General features: G+C 34.5%; 1 protein-coding gene across 1 annotated transcript; it reads right to left on the reverse strand.

The window, feature by feature from the left end:
- Positions 1–411: 411 nt before the first annotated feature.
- LOC138308733 (receptor-type tyrosine-protein phosphatase alpha-like) lies at positions 412–19,494 on the reverse strand. Its single transcript, XM_069249759.1, has 23 exons — positions 19,347–19,494; positions 18,521–18,655; positions 18,108–18,242; positions 17,483–17,617; positions 17,102–17,128; positions 15,565–15,655; positions 14,397–14,470; positions 13,143–13,426; positions 12,550–12,637; positions 12,093–12,166; positions 11,835–11,871; positions 11,602–11,699; positions 11,093–11,224; positions 10,136–10,281; positions 9,585–9,720; positions 8,930–9,061; positions 8,418–8,517; positions 7,157–7,221; positions 6,208–6,330; positions 5,857–5,991; positions 4,429–4,580; positions 3,519–3,654; positions 412–3,208 (listed from the first exon to the last, which is right to left on the reverse strand). The coding sequence occupies exons 1-23, from the start codon at positions 19,492–19,494 to the stop codon at positions 3,137–3,139; spliced, it is 2,655 nt and encodes an 884-aa protein (XP_069105860.1). The 3' UTR covers positions 412–3,136.
- Between the last annotated feature and the right edge of the window lie 908 nt (positions 19,495–20,402).

Raw genomic sequence — 20,402 nt, forward strand, 5'->3', positions numbered from 1 at the left:
ATCGTTAAAGATGCTCCACCGCCGACAAACATAAATGATATTCAGTATTTGAACAATAATTGGTGTTTGATCGTGTATATATATATGTCTAATTAACACAAACAATGACATAAAATAATTTAATTTGCTTTTGGTGCATGCGCAATCAGTACTTCATTCCAAATAGGGCATAATGCAACGGATATTTTTCGGGATGCAAATAATTATTTTTAATATTTTTATCTTAATGTAAAATTAGAAGCTCAAACTTTTCAATGGTCGTAATGATGTAAAGTAAGTAACTTTTGTAACCGAAGAAAAATACCAAATTGTCTGCTCCTGCTTTTGACATTGAAAAAATACCATTTGTCAACGGTGGAGCATCGTTAAGTGAAGAAAACAAATGGACACTTTAAATAAGGACAACAGAAATAAGGAAATATTTGTATGTTTTATTCTATTAATGAAATATAAAGATATATATTCAGAAAAATAAAGTAATATCAAAGATTTTTTTCATAGAAGCCATTCGATAATATTTTGGCATAAATAAACACCATATCTAAAACATATATAGAAAATATCGAAAGAAAAAGTCTATAAATTTGAATGTTCATGACTTTGTCACATTGTCATACTTTATAAGTTCCCCCCCCCCCAAAAAAAAAAATGAAAAGAAACATTGTTCATAAAATATCATTATTGTTCATGAAATATCATTATTATTCATGAAATATCATTACTGTTCATAAAATATCATTATTGTTCATAACATCTTAACACATGTTCCACATGATCTTGTCATGTGATCACTTTCCTGTTGGCACAACGTCAAGACAATATTGCTGCCACGTGGTATTTTGGTTGTGACGTTGTGAATTGGTATCAAATAAAACGACGTTGTATCTCGGACAGCAATACCACGTCCGTATCAGACGTCAGTACCACGTCCGTATCAGACATCAGTACCACGTCCGTATCAGACGTCCCTACAACGTCCGTATCAGACATCAGTACCACGTCCGTATCAGACATCAGTACCACGTCCGTATCAGACGTCCCTACAACGTCCGTATCAGACATCAGTACCACGTCTGTATCAGACGTCCATACAACGTCCGTATCAGACATCAGTACCACGTCCGTATCAGACGTCCTTACAACGTCCGTATCAGACATCAGTACCACGTCCGTATCAGACATCAGTACCACGTCCGTATCAGACATCAGTACCACGTCCGTATCAGACGTCCTTACAACGTCCGTATCAAACATCTGTACAACGTCAAGTCTCAATATACCAAATATCAAAATTCGTATTTAGAACCAAATTGTTGTGAAAATAGTTATTTTAAGCTTTCATTCTTATGAAAACAATTACTTTACAGTTTTAATTCGTCAATAATGTGTGTTTCGTTTGTTCGTATGGTCATGCGGCCAGTCATCACAGGGAATGTACAATGTAAGCATGGAGTTCATGGTCAATGTTTATAATAGCGTCTTAGTGCAGACGCGAGGCCGTTTATTGATCCACGACCTATCATCATGGCCAGTAATGGAATTTATGGAGAGTTAAAACCATTCTTCAAATTCCTATATAACTTATTATATTACTTAGATCCGATACATTATTTTACTTATCAACGTATTCTCGTCATGATAAAACGCCAATATTTTCATATATCTAACTTAAAAACATTTCACTGCGTGTTGAATCACATTTTCACTTCAATGTAATTAAGCAATAGTCAAAACACTCCATTGTATTTGTAATTGAAACACCATGCAATGATATGATGTCACAAATTCTATTTCCCGACGAAATTAAGAAATTCAGTCATGATTTTTAATTTACCTCTAAAATCAAGCTGCAGATTCGATACAACATGTAATTTACACATTCAACACAATTTACACATTTATGTCTGAGATTATTATTATGCTTTCTATTTGTTTGGTTCAGCCATTAGGTTTAAAGCTAATCGAATATTGTTGCTCAAACATGACAGACAGAAGACAGAAAATGGTGTCGTTGAAAGGCATAGTAAGTCTAGTACGTATAATTGTTCTAGGTTAAAGCGAGATGTACTCAATTATTTTCAATTCTTTGGATAAAGCTAAATTGCTTAATGTAAAACATACAGTATCCCCTGACTCTCATGAATTAAACATTTTAAGTCAATCTAGCAAAAGCAAAAGATAAAAATGAATCAATTATATAACATACTAAATATGATATATATATTTCTATGTATAAAATATCATAACCATGCACTGTAAAAATAAAAACACATATTTTAGTTATAGAAAAATAAGATATGTACACTGTATATGTACAGAGGACCCTCGATAATCCGGACATTCCGTTTACTTAATTAACTACATATAATAAAATCTGTGAACTGACCATCTTGTCCAGAATCCAGAGTTTTACGGACTACTGTAAACGTGCTTACTTTAGCGGTAGCGCTGAAAAATCCTATTTTTTTTTATATTTTTACAATAGCGCTAACATTTGGCGGCGCTAAAATAAGTACGTGTACAGTACTGGCAATCGGACTATGAAGGATCTGTATATATAATAATAGTCACACAATCATATCATATACCAACAAGAATATAACATCACGAAAGGGAACACCATTCTGCCAATAGTCATACTAGCATAGTGTTCCATAGCAGCTAATTCACAAACTAGTGAAAAACATATTTATTGTAGATAAATTAAAAACAGATTGGGCAACTTATATAAACACCCGTTTGTATTCTGTTGAGAGAGAAAGAAAGTGAGAGAGAAAGTGGTAGAGAGAGAGAGAGAGAGAGAGAGAGAGAGAGAGAGAGAGAGAGAGAGAGAGAGAGAGAGAGAGAGAGAGAGAGAGAGAGAGGTAGTTGCAGAGAAGCTGTAGCTTATACATTTATATGTACTTTTAATATTAGTATAAGAATCATATGATTGAGAATATAAATGGCCATAGTTAGACTGTGACCTCACTCCTGTCAGCCTCATTATATAACATGTCCACAGGTTCACAAACTTGTACACTGGTTCACAATCATTCATACTGTTACTAAGTCGCTCTGTGAACTTTCTCATGTATTGTTGTGTCGAGTCACATGAACCAGTAACAGCGCACTTTGGAGTTAAATGACGGATGCGTTAGAAGTTGACATACACATTCCCCGACTCCGTGTGTTCTTTCAGTGCCCGGTAGCAAAACTCGTACTGGGCCTTGTGTAAGAAACAAACATAACGTTTATCACTGATGTTAGAAATTTCAATTCCTGTAGGTTTACTCGTGTTACTATCTCAAAATACTTTTACATTGAAAGTTTAATATTGCCAGATCAGAAAAAATGATCTTCTAACATCTTCCTTATCACTCTAACTTGATATGACAACTAAATGTGTTTTGATTTTCGATGTGAGTGGCAACTGTAACGGATGCCTACAAAATAAATTACCCATTTATATGAGAAATAGTGTTAAAATTCAAATTAAATAGGGTCGATATAAGCTGATATCAGAAACAAATGATCACCTTGGAAGAAAGACACTGCGGTCTCCGAATCTGAAGTTGTCTGGCTGTGGAGATTATATCTATGTCCCCGTCGACCTGCATACGTTCCATGACGTTACACAGGACACACAATAATCCACACTCCGTAGCGCCATCACTGGAAAATAGTTTGCGTGTATGTATATTTCTATTGGTCTGAGGACACATGCATTCTATAGGTATTATTACGCATGGTCCAAATACTTTTGAGCAGAATGAAATGCATTTTTAAATTATTTTGACTCCTTGATGTCTCATTTGTTAATATCTATATACACTGTCAAATCTCATTAACTCGAGATAGGCTTGACATTTGTTAAAGATGCTCCACCGCTGACAAATGGTATTTATTCACTATCAAAAACAGAAGCAGACGATTTAGTATTTTTCTTCAGTTACAAAAGTTACTTACTTTACACCATTACCACCTTTGAAAAGTTTGAGTTTCTAATTTTACTTCAAGTTCAAAAGATGAAAAATAATTAATTGCATCCCGAAAAAAATCCATAGCACTATATCCTATATTGAATGAAGCACTGATTACGCATTCACCAAAGGCAAAATTAATTATTTTATATTATTTTTTGTGTTAACTAGACCTATATATACACGATTAAACAACAATTATTGTTTAAATGATGAATATCATTTATGCTCTGTCGGCGGTGGAGCATCTTTAAATTTAGTTGTCTAAATATCAAAATAATAAAGAACATGAAACATTAATAAATAGAGTTTAGAAGGAACGTGTTCTTCGAATTAATATAGTCTTTGCGTTACACGAACTTAGTTTAATGTATTTTATGTAAACATTTTCCTCTTTTTTATTATGCAATTATTGAAGCGATTGTGTGTCAACAATATTTCTACATTCGTCTTCCCCTTTACTTACGAACAGGTTATAACGATAGGTGATGGCTCCTTGCCCCTCAAGTCGAGAACTTCTTGAATCAAGTGTAATATTGGCTTTATTGGTGGTACTGGTCCCTTATCACGCCAGGAAGGCGTTTCAATAATGGTCACTACTGTCTCTGTGGTATTTCTCTGTAAACCATATGAAGAGGATGTACTCTAGATATTCAAGTAAACACAGTTATAAACTCGGGTTGTCAAGAAGGAATTCGGACGATTGAAACATTTCGTAGACACCGGACTTTGGTGAAACCTAACAAGAGGATTCTGTCTACATAAGCATGTAATCTTTAGGAATTTCTCTGCGTCATGCGGTATGTTTAACAAAAAACGTTTTTCTCCTCATTGTGAAACTACAAAACAAAACTAAACTATAGAACGTCGTAGTATTAATTTAGAACAACTATGGTGCAGGTTTTGGGTTTGGGTTCTATAAACAGGACGTGTCAGGTTTGCTGGTGGAAGAAAGCCGGAGTACCCACAGAAAAACCACCAACCAGTGGTCAGAACCTGCCCCTGCCCCACATGGGATTCTAACTGGCGACCCAGAGGTAGAGGGCTTGTGGTAATATGTTGAGACATTTTAACCACATGGCTACCGTACGCGTGGTCCCTATATGATGCAACCATATAAATAAATAAAGAGGGATACAATGTAGTTTCAAACCAATAAAAGCTTCTGCGCTTAAAATTATCCATACAAACAGATACATATCACTTTAGTTCCACAGAATATTTCGTACATATTTAGCGATATGTCGTACATCGTGACTTCGTTAATACGAATAAATTGAAGAGTTTAACGTATCGTCACGTAATCGTTTCTGGGTACGCGCGTAAATACGGGATCACATGATATTATTATAAATCCGGGATTACATGATATTATATAGACGTTTGGAAGGCAATTTTTTTAAACCTTCGTGAAATGCGTTATATCGGTATATCCGACTTCGTGAAATATGGAGTTTACACAAAAAAGTTTGTTAAAATTATTTGTTTTACTTTAATCCGCATGAAATACCTGTGTGGTAACTTCAACTGATCACCGTCAAAATAGCTGCTCCATCTTGTGGAGTATATATATCGTTGTTGATAAACGGTTTCATGGTCCAACGTAAACAATTTTAATGCAAAGACCCTAAAAAATGATTTAATAATGGAAATATAAGCGGTAAAGTATTTCAAATGGAATCATTTCGCGCAGTATGAAGATTGAATGCAAACCTCCGGCATTTATATACATTTTGTATATAGACCATAATTTCTATAGAAAGACAGTTAAATGTGTTTAATAAATAATCGCTAGGAATCGGTGTCATTTTAGATAGGGTACAGTAATTTCAGGAAACCCACGAATAAAGAGAAAACAGAACACCCCTGAAATAACGCCGCTATACAGCATTACCTTGTCCTGAAGTAGAAAGTTCCTTTTCGTCAATACATCTGACACCATGGCTTCACTCGGTTTAAGGTTAGACTTTAGTGTGAAGTCTCCAAATGATAGAACGTCTCCATCTCCTACAGGCCACACCACGCACTCCTAAAATAAGATCCATGATGTTAAGATTCGTGCCAATGGTGCAATTCAAACTTGAACCAACTTTTGGTCATTTATATCTTAATTTTCATGCTGAGCTTTTCAGTGTTTGAATTAGATCATTTCAAGCTGATGTTTGTTAGTGAACAAGTTAAAGGAAGGATATATCTGCCGTGCTAATTTTATATTCTCACTCATTGATCTAAACTCATTGTCTACCTGTGGTGTTCCTATGGATACCACGACCTGGACTAGTTGCTGGGATACCATGGTCCAGAAGTCTACCACCGTGTTCTGTAGAGGGTGCTGGGTCAGGATGTATCCATACGAGTCTTTGTAACTCTAAGATTCAGATAAGATTACAATAATGTATAAACCACATTTATTATACAGCAATTGCGAAATAAGTTAAACTAATCTAAATCAATCATTCAATATTAGATATGCTCCGATTTTCCATCATTCTTATTGTCTATTACAGTGTCACATATTGAGGGCGATATTCAGCACATTGACTTCAGTTTTAGAAATACCAAGTCAATATATCTATCATGACTTTACAAATTACAACCGAGTCAATATTTCTATTGTGACGTCACTCCCAAGGCGATTGTGATGTCACAATACCATGACAATAAGTTCTTCGGCAAGATGACGTCAATATTTAATTCTACGACGGCGATATACAAACACACGGACATTAGAAATGGTCCATAATTGATACATAGTGTTGGTCTGCATTGGCAGGCACATACACTCAAGTAAACCGTAGGAAATGTGCTCGCATATATGTTTTCAATCGCATTAAATATTTGACTCTACATATTCACATCCTATATAAGAATTAAAACAAGACACTCTTAGTTGATATCAGGTGATATGTTTTATGTAAAAATACTCCTCTCCATTGCCAATTCACTTTCGACACACACCACCAACGATCGTGTGATTTTTCCCTTAAACTGTTTCTCTTTTTTGGATACAATACAAAAACATAAATGTGTATGATCAATTGTATGGATATTTCGTATAAAGATAGCTATTAGAATCTGAATAATGGCAATACACTTGCATGATTATATATATATATATAAATAAGCATAACATTCTAAATATACATAATAGATTTGCTAAGAACTTTAGTATTATTCCATATAAACATAGTTACCGGCACTTTAATAGCGTTGATATAGTTCGATGATGTTGATATAAGATACAGGCGATAGTTTTCCACTGCAAGAAGAAATATATACTTGTTTGATAAAATCGAAATGCATGAATATGACATTTGAACGTTCAGAACGATTACCGCAGAATTATAAACCTTACTATTTTCCCTTTTTTGCCCATTTATTAGTCATGATATGAATTTAAGTTGCAGTTAATCAAAGCCACACTATACGTAACTAACAACATAAAGTCAAGTTAGACTCGATCCCGATGGTGTTTGTATTTGTAGATGTAGTTGAAATTAAGTTATATCAAAGAATATTTACAATGATTTCTTAATAACTTTGGTGCAGAACTGTAGGTGTGGTTCTGAATCATTTAACGTAAATCTAACCTTTTTTCAGGTGCAATTTATATACATGGGGGACGATACACCACACTCACCCGCTAAGACTGAGAGATCCTTGTTTTAATGTGATTGCTGTATTACTAAGCGACTTATACATGGGGGACGATACACCACACTCACCCGCTAAGACTGAGATATCCTTGTTTTAATGTGATTGCTGTATTACTAAGCGACTTATACATGGGGGACGATACACCACACTCACCCGCTAAGACTGAGATATCCTTGTTATTGTGATTGCCGTATTACTAAGCGACTTATACATGGGCGACGATACACCACACTCACCCGCTAAGACTGAGAGATCCTTGTTATTGTGAATGCCGTATTACTAAGCGACTTATACATGTACATGGGGGACGATACACCACACTCACCCTTAAGACTGAGAGATCCTTGTTTTATGTGATTGCTGTATTACTAGCGACTTATACAGGGGACGATACACACACTCACCCGTAAGTATGTATGCTATTACTAAGCGACTTTACATGGGGGACGATACACCACACTCACCCGCTAAGACTGAGAGATCCTTGTTATTGTGATTGCCGTATTACTAAGCGACTTATACATGGGGGACGATACACCACACTCACCCGCTAAGACTGAGATATCCTTGTTTTAATGTGATTGCTGTATTACTAAGCGACTTATACATGGGCGACGATACACCACACTCACCCGCTAAGACTGAGAGATCCTTGTTATTGTGATTGCCGCATTACTAAGCGACTTATACATGGGGGACGATACACCACACTCACCCTTTAAGGCTGAGAGATCCTTGTTATTGTGAATGCCGTATTACTAAGCGACTTATCTATGGGGGACGATACATCGTACTCACCCGCTAAGACTGAGAGATCCTTGTTCTTCTTCTTGTTTTCTTTGCTGATAGCAGACTCAGTTTCCTTACCCGCGTAGCTAGGTCTGTGTTTCTCCAAAACCTTCAAAATATATCAATGTATCTTACTTTAATATTGGTATAATGTGTTTAATTATCCGATATAGTGATAATGTTATTGGAATATTTTTTCATAACTGGGACCATTGTATAAGCGCACCTCACCTTTGCATACATGTCTAATTGCGTTAATTTTATATGCTTTACGGCTTGGAACAACAATGTCTGACATATTACCACTATCTATCCATCCCTAGGTCTGAGTTTTAAATCCCATACCCAAACGGGACAGTTGCCAGATACTGACGACTGCTCGTTGGTTTTATGCCGGACATTAAAATAAACTAAGCCAAACTGTATATCGCCAATATAGCAAATTGAACTCCTTTAGACATGATATTTATCATTCATTCATAAAAGATAACTATGGCATATATACACCACTTATTACTAACTTTAAACTGCCGTTCGATTATTCCATCCTCGATAATTTTGGAGACGTTCTCGCTGAATTCGGTTCCAGTCAGACCGTATGTTACAATGCTTAGCCCTTCGGACAGGACATCGTGTAATGTTTTGTACTGTTCCTGAAAGTCAAAGTACAGTAAAACTCATATATTACAAATTAATGATCAAAACGTGCCACCTTCGAGTTCATCAAGGTTCTTATTATATGTTTGTAATATACTGTCTTAACATGTATGATTACTACGATGTAATTGCCTTGCTCCATTTTTTTTTTTTTTTTGTATCAGCAGCTTACTTAACGTATAAATGTGATATAACACGTCCTGTTTATCAATTAATTTTTGAATAATATACCTTATGTAAAGTTATTCTTTGCAGGGCAAAACATTTTCGCGCTTTCGCTGGACATTCACATGACCTCGAAAATTGTATTGGTGAAGTAATACAAAATATGTTGATTCGCAAAATATTGATACGCTAAAGGTTTTTTCTTTTCGTTTTTAATGTTTAGTACGATGTAACGCGGAAATAACTTACTAGCGATAGTTTGCAAATGAATCATAAAACTTTGCGCAAATATCAGTATGTATATTAAAAACTACCTACTTATCAATATCAACATAGATCAATATTAGATATTACCAGCGTCTGTATCATATTCACTCTATCCTTCCTCATTCGTTCAGTGTACGCAAACACGTCGATTAGATGGTTGGAGCTTGCCTCTCTCAGCAGGGCATCTAGCCCAATGTATGTGCCGGTTCTGCCTATGCCTGCGCTATAACAAATGATCAAATGACCGATTTAGTGTTTGAAGGTATTTATCAAAACTGTTCATGCGAAATATTAAACGTGTGCTCGACTACAGAGTTGTTCAAACTCGCTATAACGAATTTGTATTTTACATGGAGATAATATTTAAAAAAAATACATTAAAGCATATAAGATATTGCAAAATAAGCAAAAATTAGACTCAAATGTCGTTTTATCACAAAAAACCAACATACCCAAACATAGTCACATCTTATCATTTTTTATTCGAAGGTCAGATAAAGCGCAATAGGAATAAGGGAGGAAGTTGAAGTACTGAACGCAAACACAAATAGTCATGTTACCACGCTCACAAGTACCCGTATATGACTGGATAAAATATCTAAGGTAAACAAAGAGGAATTCACAGGGATGTATGATACCTGCAATGTACAATAAGTGGTCCATTTAAGTCAGTTAGACCAGACTGTACCCGTCTGTGAAAATGGAGGAGTTCGAAAGGTTCCGGTATACCGTGATCAGGCCATTTTGTAAAATGGTACTGCGTAATTTGCCTCTTCGCGTTAGTCTGGAAATAACAATTATATACGTTATAAATCAGAAGCATACATTTTTACAATATAATTGTTCTTAACCATGTCGGTGATTCGTCTTCGGGATGATATCAAAGAAACAAAGTGTTGATAAAACGTTTAATTGCCAAAGAGCAATCCAATAGGTTAAAAAACATGTCATGCATTAAAACGCCATGGGCTAGAAGCCATAATGACAACAACAAAAATACCAATGTTAACATTGCATAATTTGGAATGAACTTCCGGTTATGACGTCATCAAGATGGCCACCATGTCGAGTTTCACTAAAAAGTGAAAATTGTCATAACATTGACATTTTTCAACCGAAGTAGACAAATGAGGTATTTCACGTTTGGGTGAAATTCGAGATGATGGCCATCTTGCTGACGTCATAACGGGAAGTTCGTCCAAATTTATGCAATGTTAACATTTTGATTTTGTAATCAGTGGGTCATAAGGGTTCTAAAAAATATTGGTTCGGAGTTTTTTTGTTTGTTTTTTTTAAGGGGGAGAGGGGGTTGCATCTGGGAACCTCCTAGACCATGGCCAATAAGGAAATGTTAAACACTCTCAAATATGTTATGATTGTGTATTTGTTTTAATATTGCATCCAAGGTACATTGTATCTGCTTTGACACTGTTTGATAGATCACTGTTCGAACGCAGCAAAACATGAAAATTACTTTTTGTTGGATATTCTAAACTTCGGAAAGTAAATATTCACTCTCATCATGAGATAGTGATCATGAAGGACTATACAAAAGCTCCAGTTATAATTTACTAATTCTATATCTAGTTGCTCACCTGTTTGTTCTTCACTGAGAGTCTCCTAATGGTGTAGAAAGCGTACGTGACCTCCTCCAATAAGGTAACCTGGAACAGTCCAAGCTGTAACGAGTCTCCGTCACTGCCCGACCAATAGGTAGCACACTTTCTCTGATAAAATCAAGGGAATTGATAGCCAAAAACAAAACAAAAACTATACGCTAAACCAATGCATATGTATTAATAGAAGATAAAAGGGAAAAACAACATCAAGGGTAAAGTTACAAAAAATATACTTAATATTTCAAGATTCCGAAAAAATACAAACAAATGACACCAATTTATACAATACAGCACATACTGTGAAATCCACATGAATCAGGAAAAGGCGATTTTATGTGAAAATTCCATGAAAACGAAATTCACGTTAATGAACAAACATTGCCTGCAAATGGGACAAAAGGAACAAAATACAACTTAGCCTATTACAAAGTGAGGTGCATATTTTTCCTAAATTAAACACTAGAAATTCATCACGTATTAACTACCTTTCCAGCTTCTATTAAGTTCGCAAGCATGATGATTTTCCCGCATTCGTTTTGCCATACCATCCGCCAGAAATCCTCCACTGTTGCTATTTTTGGACCTGATTTATTAAAATTGACATAGAAGCATCAATGATAATAGGGCTGAAACTATTCAGTATAAAATTGTTCTTATAACAACAGTTAAAATAAAGATTGTATGCAGACTGTGAATGATGTATCAAAATTGGCCTCACCTTGGGTTGCTATATATGCTTTCACACCTTGTGTATCCTGTAATCAAACAAATCATTAATTAGTCAGAGTAAATATTAAACTGCTCATCTCCCAAACATATTCATAGCGGGTCGTGACGGGACTGGACCGGACGAACATGCATAACCCCCTTTTTGGCGAGGGCATTATACGTTCAATTAATATTGTTACATGTTTATAAATGGATGTCGACCTTATATGTATTTTCCCCCTGAATTGTATTTAATGCATAGTTATACCTCTATATAATTCGCATTTATGTAGTCTGTGTAATTGTCCTTCTCTTTCCGCAGGATAACTCTCGAGTGATCATCTGAAACAAAAGCCATATAGCTCTGTTTAAAAATAGCATCAGGAAATAGTTCATATCATTGTAGAATGACAAAATCACCCTTGGGATGGCACATGGCGGGCAATATGACCTGTACCGTAACAGATTATAGACGGTTGTCATTCAAACCGCCCGGGTACCGCGCGTGACTTTTAACTTTGCCTAGTGTATGCTACAGTCATTTGGATAAGTACATGTGCGTTCACAAGCACACGGCATGGCCTGCATACTGTTGGTGATCAGTCAATTCAAATGAAGAGCTGATGTACTATGGTTGATTTGGTATTTTGATTATTCTAAAATACAGAATGAATTTCGATTATCTAAGGGTTTTGCTACTGTTTCGGTAATAACATCGTACTTACATGCAAATGTTGTCTTGAATCTGTTCCTGACAATGTTTTCTGGAGCTTTTGATGTTTCGTGTGGATGAATCAACCCGTGCGCCAGATTCTGTAATTACATTAACAGGTTCTTCATGTTGTGAAATGTTTTATCAAGAATGTTGACTGTCCATTGAACTCTGTTAGTTATTTCATTTATGACTTGTGATAAGTATGTTCTATACAGCTATATCTCTAAATATAAAACTTCATCGAAATGTCGGGTATATCTATCGATATCTCGCAAAATTGCTCTAGGTCCAGATTAATCACTAATACGAAATAAACGGATGTTCATAACTTCAATTTCATATTAGGGAAACATAACAGAGGTAAAGGAAAGTTGTTTTTATATTAAGATGTTTTCCTTTGCAGTAATTTGAAGAATGTAAATGATATCATCCATTTATCATTGACCTCTGCAATATACCATGAGCTTAGAGAAAATGAATGTTTTAAATTAGTACACTAACCCAAAGGTATATACACTGTATATTCACGCAAATCGCTTTGCTTACGGTCGAAAGTGACCTTCCTTCATTACTGGAATGTTTCATGAAAAGTACTTGTGTTACCTGGTATTCCGTATCGAATGCATCTTCCTTATGTTTCTTGGCGATAACGTTATGTAGATCCGTGACGCTCATCTTTGTGTCGGTACTGATGGGAGTAGGAGATACATTGTTGACGTAAATCATCTCCTCCTCCTCGACGTCCATTGGCGGTACGTCTCGTCGTTTGTCTCGTTTCACGTCTCCATTTGTACTGTCGATATTCGTTGGTTGTTCTTTATGATGATAATCATCTGTTATGGCAGATTCATCTTCTACGGACGCCATATTGACATACATCTTTTCCCCTGTGAGGATATTGGTATCTACATGATATTGGTATCTATATGATATTGGTATCTACATGATATTAGTATCTATATGATATTGGTATCTACATGATATTGGTATCTATATGATATTGGTATCTACATGCTATTGGTATCTATATGATATTTGTATCTATTTGATATTGGTATCTACATGATATTGGTATCTATATGATATTGGTATCTACATGATATTGGTATCTATATGATATTGGTATCTACATGATATTGGTATCTACATGATATTTGTATCTATTTGATATTGGTATCTACATGATATTGGTATCTATATGATATTGGTATCTATATGACATTGGTATATATATGATATATTTATAATGTAAAGTAATTACCACCGCTAAATTAGCATTGAGATTTACACGAAAGCAAATATAGTTTATGATCTATGAATAGCAACATACACAATCAATAACAATTGTACATTGTGACCTTTCAATGACTTATACGATATGTACACTTTCATGGTAGTTATGCACTTTCTTTTGATTTATGATACTACCATATATATTAACACATTATGTTTTCAAAGTAAATTATTCTGTCAAGTTGCTGCTAAGTGATTTTGCGATCCGAATTCTGGCCCTAATTTTGCTGCAAATTTTGCTGAATATTTTTTCATTATGCATAATAAGAAGATATTCAGCACAGTTTGCAGTAAAAATAGGACCAAAAAGCGGATTGCAAATTCAGTCAGCAATTTTACTTTGACAGGATAATTTACTTTTTAAAAAAGTTAATACTTACATAAAGCATAGATTCTAACATGACGGGAATGTTAAGAAGCAATAAACACAAATATGTAACAAAGACATACATGTATGAATGCAAAAACATATCAATATAATAAATGTAATATTTTTCCACATGTATATACCGGTACCAATATATCATATGTCCATAGATGTATTTAATCCTGGAGTATACACACCATTCTGGTTATAACTTGACTTTCGTTTCTGTGACTTCTGGTTTGATTCCTTATATAGAGTCTGCCGTTTCCTCCTTAAAACAACATCGTATCGTAATGTTTATTATCCGTAATATTTGCTATCATGTCATGTGATACACATAATTTTTCAAATACGTCGGCTTCGACACACAAAAAAACATCCTACAATAAGTACCACATTTCGAAAATGTGTCGTCATATCGTCTCACCAATATAACACTCCACAATCACCAGAAGGTCGGACAAATTAGTTTCCAACTGTGTCATACGTTTGGTATTTATTAGTGTCCAAACACTTTTATATCATCCTGATGACTATAATAAACACCAACAAATTTCAATCTAGATTACAGGCATTCCCTTAAAGTTATATTTCATGCTAATTTCACTGTAACGATTTGTCGCTTAAACATTTAATATTTGAACATGGACATGTAACTTGATGATTTAGCTCCTCAAAAGCATATGTTGGCTTATAAGAGATCCGAAATATAGGAATCATATATTCCTGGTTTTGAATAAAGCGCCTTCAATCACTGATTTGGCATCTTTCGAGCCTATTTTTTACGTGTACACGTTAAAAAGATTTTTTTCCTTTTATGATACTTCCAATGCTGCAACTTTATAAAAAAGTGATAAAATCAGAAAGTTTAGATATCGGACACACGGGGAAAAATGTGTAAAACACTTAAACAGTTTTAACTATGATAAAAAGAGCGAAAGTGATAGACCATAACTCTTTAACGAATTTAATGTTTTGTCAGACTGTTATACGTGACAATGTGTAAAATGCAGTAGGTAATTATCAATTATAAATTATAAATCTCATCATCATTATAAATATTTTAAATATATAATACCTCATTACGACATATGTTACAGTATATCTTACCTGATTACAACACATTTTACAAATTGTCTTACCTTATTACGACACATTTTACAAATTATCTTACCTCATTACGACACATTTTACAGAGTATCTTACCTCATTATGACACATTTACAGTATAGCTTACCTGATGACTGACACATTTACATCATATCTTACCTGATAATGACACATTTTACAGTTTATCTTACCTGATTACGACACATTTTACAGATTATCTTACCTCATTTTGACACATTTTACAGATTATCTTACCTCATTACGACACATGATATTATAATCACCATGATTACAGCCACGATAGCCCCAGACATCCCACCAATAATGCCACCAATCGGTAAAGAACCTTAATATCATAGAAATAAAATAATTTAAATAAGCAAATCACATTACACCTATAGCAATTTAATTTGTTGATTTGCTACATCTGCATCTGTGATTACTTAGATTGGAATTTCCAACGTATCGAAATTTGGTAGCTTAATTGCTCTAATGAGATGCCACAGTATCGAATTTCAATGAAGTTCATTGAAGATTGTGTAGACAAATACTATTCAAATATTGACGGTCTAAAGAACAATAGTAATACGATTTACCCGTATTCGAAATTAAACATTTGTACATATATCCCGTATATGATTTTATTGACCTTGCGAAATTTAAGTGCCGTACAATGCACAAAGCCTGGGAAAAATGACAATACAGTACATTTCTATTTAAGGATTAAAGTCTCTTTCTGGTGGTTCTATCTAAGGATAAAGTTGAGTAGGGCATCGATATTTGGAATGGACCGCTTCGCATTATATTTATATCGTTTTTTAAACACTTCAATAAATATTAGAGATATCTATTACAAGTATTGTAAAGCTACAATTGTAGGAATTTGTTTCATTGATATTTCGAAACACCCAAACGTACATTGTGTATGTAAGGCCTACTTTCGACGATTCACAGTAGATAACGTACAGGGGCCGGTTGCTCGAACGTTCATTAAAGTAATCATTAAATAAAGCATCATTAAGTCTTAATGATTCATTAAATCACTAATGAACAATTAGTTAATCTATCATTAAAACGGCGTTGTTCAAAACGTCATTTAAATGATCATTAACAAATGAAGGTTTAATGAAGGTTTAATGGTTAATGAGCAATTAGAGCTTCATTAAGTGTGGGGATTCCCTCTTCCCATAATGCACGTGTAGTTCCTGGAGCAAGATGGCCAACATCAAACGCCAGAGAGGCAAAAAACTTGTCTATCCCCCGAGGTGAACAAAAATGCATTGTCGTAGTAGGTCATTTTGGTTAAACTGACACATCTTATCCATTTGCATACAACCAAAGATGTTAAAATACAAATAGGATGTAGATCTACATGTTGTAGCGAACAACACAGACTCACCGACACACAACATGTAAACATTGCGACGTCATCGGAATGTGCAAAACTGTACATTGTACAACATTGTTTATTTATCATACGCACGGAAGCATTGCTCAAAGAGGTACGGTAGTAACATAAACAATGTAACTTTTCTACATTTGTATTTACACACGTACATGTATATGTGTTCAAACCTATTTTGATACATGTACATGTTCATCGAACGTACGTTCGGTACTGAAAACACCAAAAAAAGTTTCTGATTTGGATCATCCGCGCGGCTCCAAATTGCGCGTGACATACTCAATCTATCGAGAAATAAAGTTGAGTAGCCTTTGGTTGAAATCAACGGGGTTTATACTATCAATTCACCACTGACTAAATATTATGTAATAATGTTACAGTAATTACCGTCGTTATTGTCTTGTTGTTCAGCCGCTGTAACAGGAAGAAAATGAGAAAAGTGTTGTAATGGCATAAAACTATATCCTTATCATGGTGGAAATAAAAACATGAATATATTCATTTTAAGGTTAAGATTGCAAAGTATGTCTGGTTTATTCTGATATTGGCTGTTTAAACTCATTGGTGATATAATTATGTTAATATACTGCAGCTTACATTTGTTACTTAACTTATTTTGCATCTGAACCACACATATTCACAAACTTAATCAAGCTATTAAGGTTAAATGACAGCAATGTCTTTTAATGTGTTCATTTAACAGCATTAAAGATTAAAAAGAATCAACAATTTTATTCAAATTATGATGTCCAGTAAATATACATATACCTGCTTCACATGCCGTGCCGACCCAGCCGGCGACGCATCCTGTTACGTTACATTGTCCAGAGAATCTGTCACAGCCGGGCACTGAGCAGTGACATGTGTGACTACAGTCCTCCCCGAAGGTAGTGATGTTACACACTGTTTAAATGAATCAGATAAACATAGCTTATTGTAATCAAATTATAAATGATTTTAATTATGTTGTGGCAAGTTTTTTCCAACAATAGTATATGTAATGTAATTATCATACAATTCGGTGCGAGCTTTTCCGGAAGAAGACAGACATTTTCAGTATAATTATTTTTGGGTATTTTCTACATGGTTTGAGCTTTCAAATTATTTTAATACAAATATCCATGTTTGTTAGATGACTAGACAAGGATAACAGTAATGCATAAACATGTTTCGTTGTCTTTATATTATACATGTATTTGTGGTTCCAAACACATGAAATAGTTCCTCACTTGAATTTCTTATGGAAAGATCTTCACGTTAATATCACGCTAAGTGCACGTGAATTTGACAGAATTTCATGTCAATTGCACGTGAAGAAATATTGTCTGTGTAGTAACTACAAAAGCAAAGAGTGTTACTACACAAAAAAGTTAGGTAATACAATTTGACTTACCTGTAGTACAGCTGGGACCTTCCCATCCCTTCTTACATCCAGGTTTATCACACGTGCCGGATTTTGCGTCACAACCAATAGTAGCACAGTTGCACGTGTATTTACAATCCGAACCATATTTACCAACGTCGCATGCTATATTTAAATATAAACCAATGCCAACATCGTGTTAGTAATTTCCATAATAAGTTCAGTTGGTAATTTGCTATAAATATAACTATACGTGCACTAATTTATCATTATCAATAATTTTATCAAAATTAAAAGGCTTTAAGCCCCTCAAAGCCCCTTTGATATATTTTCAAATCTACCAGGTATCCACATTCGTTCGCGGCATACACTTATTTAATGTAAAAAAAATCAATGACTTTTCAATCCGTGCACATTAGGCATAAGTTGGTAGGTAGTATTACCTTTGTCACAAGCCAGTCCCTGCCATCCAGGTTGACAGCCTAGACTAGAACATCGTCCACTTACTCGGTCACAGCCACCGACGGCGCAATGGCAAGTCTGTCTACAGTCGTTACCAAAGTAACCGCTGCGACACTCTGTTGTAGAGGCGTGATAGGTTATAAATACATAAATAAAGTACAAATGGTTCAAAAAGATATTTTAGATTAGATTATATGAAATTAAAAAACGGAAACGAAATGCTGCTTGTGTTTGAAACAATGGTGATTTCCATGATTGATACATTATTTCAATTCGACAATGTCGTTACAAAGGTATCGCAAAGTATCATTTGTGTATTGTAATCAAGTTATAAAGGATTTAAAGCCATGTTAAGGGGACAATTCAGTCTAATAGATCATTAAAATTTGCACATAAATCGGAAACACAACAGCTCTAATAGAAATAAGCTAAGCTAAGTGATAAAATGTGTGTGGAATGTTCAAACTGACTCGCCATTACAGATTGTGGCCGCAGGTCTTGTATGCCGAACCCTGGCCCATGCTCGTGGAGTAATGCAACTTTTGTTTAAAACTACTCAAATCGCTCTTACATTGTGTTTTTAAAAAATATAAATCAATGCCGACATCATGCTTGCAATTTTCATAATATTGAAGTAAATGGTTTTAGTGTAGATTTCACTAAACATACACTATCATTACAAATCATTTAACAAAAAAAGATATCATAGAACTTCCGATAGATTTTATCTAATACTTGAAAAAAACACTTCGCTCATATAAATTCGTTTCAAAACAAGATTTCTAAAAAAATGTGACTGAGAGTTACCTTTATCACAAGCCTGTCCCTGCCATCCAGATTCACAGCCTGGCCTGTCACAACGTCCATGTTCTCTGTTACAACCCGGGACAGAACAATGACAGTTCTGTTTACAGTCATGTCCAAAGTGGCCAACAGTACACACTGGAACGAACATGCTTTAAAGCTTATATTTGATATTTGATTTTTTACAAATACATTGCTGTCCACATGAAACTATGGTAAACGATTCCCACAAAATAAAGAATTTTGTATTGGTTTTGTAGTTATATTAAAGATGCTACATTGCTGACAATGATATTTTTTTTTCAATTAAGAAAAAAAAAACTATTTAAAGCTAGTACTTTTCCTTAACCCTAAAACAGATCTCTTCCAAATTTGGCACACCACATCATTAGGGAAAAGAGGAACTGTTGAAATTTTAATTTAAAGAGATGGAGAAAACATTTACATTTTTCATAAATGATAAGTGATGGGGAACTTTCCAGAAATGTTGCTTCAGAATTGTTGTTCTGCAAGTTCTAATCTCATGGACTTCAACAAATTAAATCATTGAAAAAAATGAAGTATAGCCCAGATTAAAGAAAACAAAATAGCAAAGAAAGCATATTCTCTCTTTTTTTACAAATAGGTAGAATTTGCAAAATTGTCTTTAAGTGTTTCTTTGAATAGATTTGTCAGATGGCCGTTAAGGCCGTTTTAATCATTTTAGTTCAGGGGCCAATGCTATAAGGTTGAGGTCAAATTTTGCAATATTTCTTCGTATGAAAATTTTTAATGAATTCAAGTTATTTGGAGTTAAAAAAAGATATGTTAAATATTAAGGACAGATGGTCAGAGGTCAAAATAAACTGTACACTAGTTGAATTTAATAATATCATAAAGTTGTCATTCTTAAATGGTAAAGAATTTACTACCTAAATAGATTTACTTACACTGTGAGTTAGGGGGTCATCAGAAAATGTTAATAGACAAAACTGCTTGGGGTATGGAAGCTTTTTAATCTTACTCATAGTTTGCCCTAAGAGGATGAATGATTATTACTCCCTAACTCTTCTATCCATC

This window comes from Argopecten irradians, chromosome 15, assembly GCF_041381155.1.
Source record: "Argopecten irradians isolate NY chromosome 15, Ai_NY, whole genome shotgun sequence".
Taxonomy (NCBI): domain Eukaryota; kingdom Metazoa; phylum Mollusca; class Bivalvia; order Pectinida; family Pectinidae; genus Argopecten; species Argopecten irradians.

What these genes read in the sequence shown, in the direction of transcription:
- LOC138308733 (XM_069249759.1), bottom strand. Translation starts at nt 19,494, where the DNA reads ATGTTCGTTCCAGTGTGTACTGTTGGCCACTTTGGACATGACTGTAAA. An exon ending in ATATCATGTGTCGTAATGAG is followed by an intron (nt 14,471 to 15,564) that starts GTAAGATAATCT and finishes TGTTGTTTTAAG; the next exon opens with GAGGAAACGGCAGACTCTAT. An exon ending in TCAACGCTATTAAAGTGCCG is followed by an intron (nt 6,331 to 7,156) that starts GTAACTATGTTT and finishes TCTGAATCTTAG; the next exon opens with AGTTACAAAGACTCGTATGG.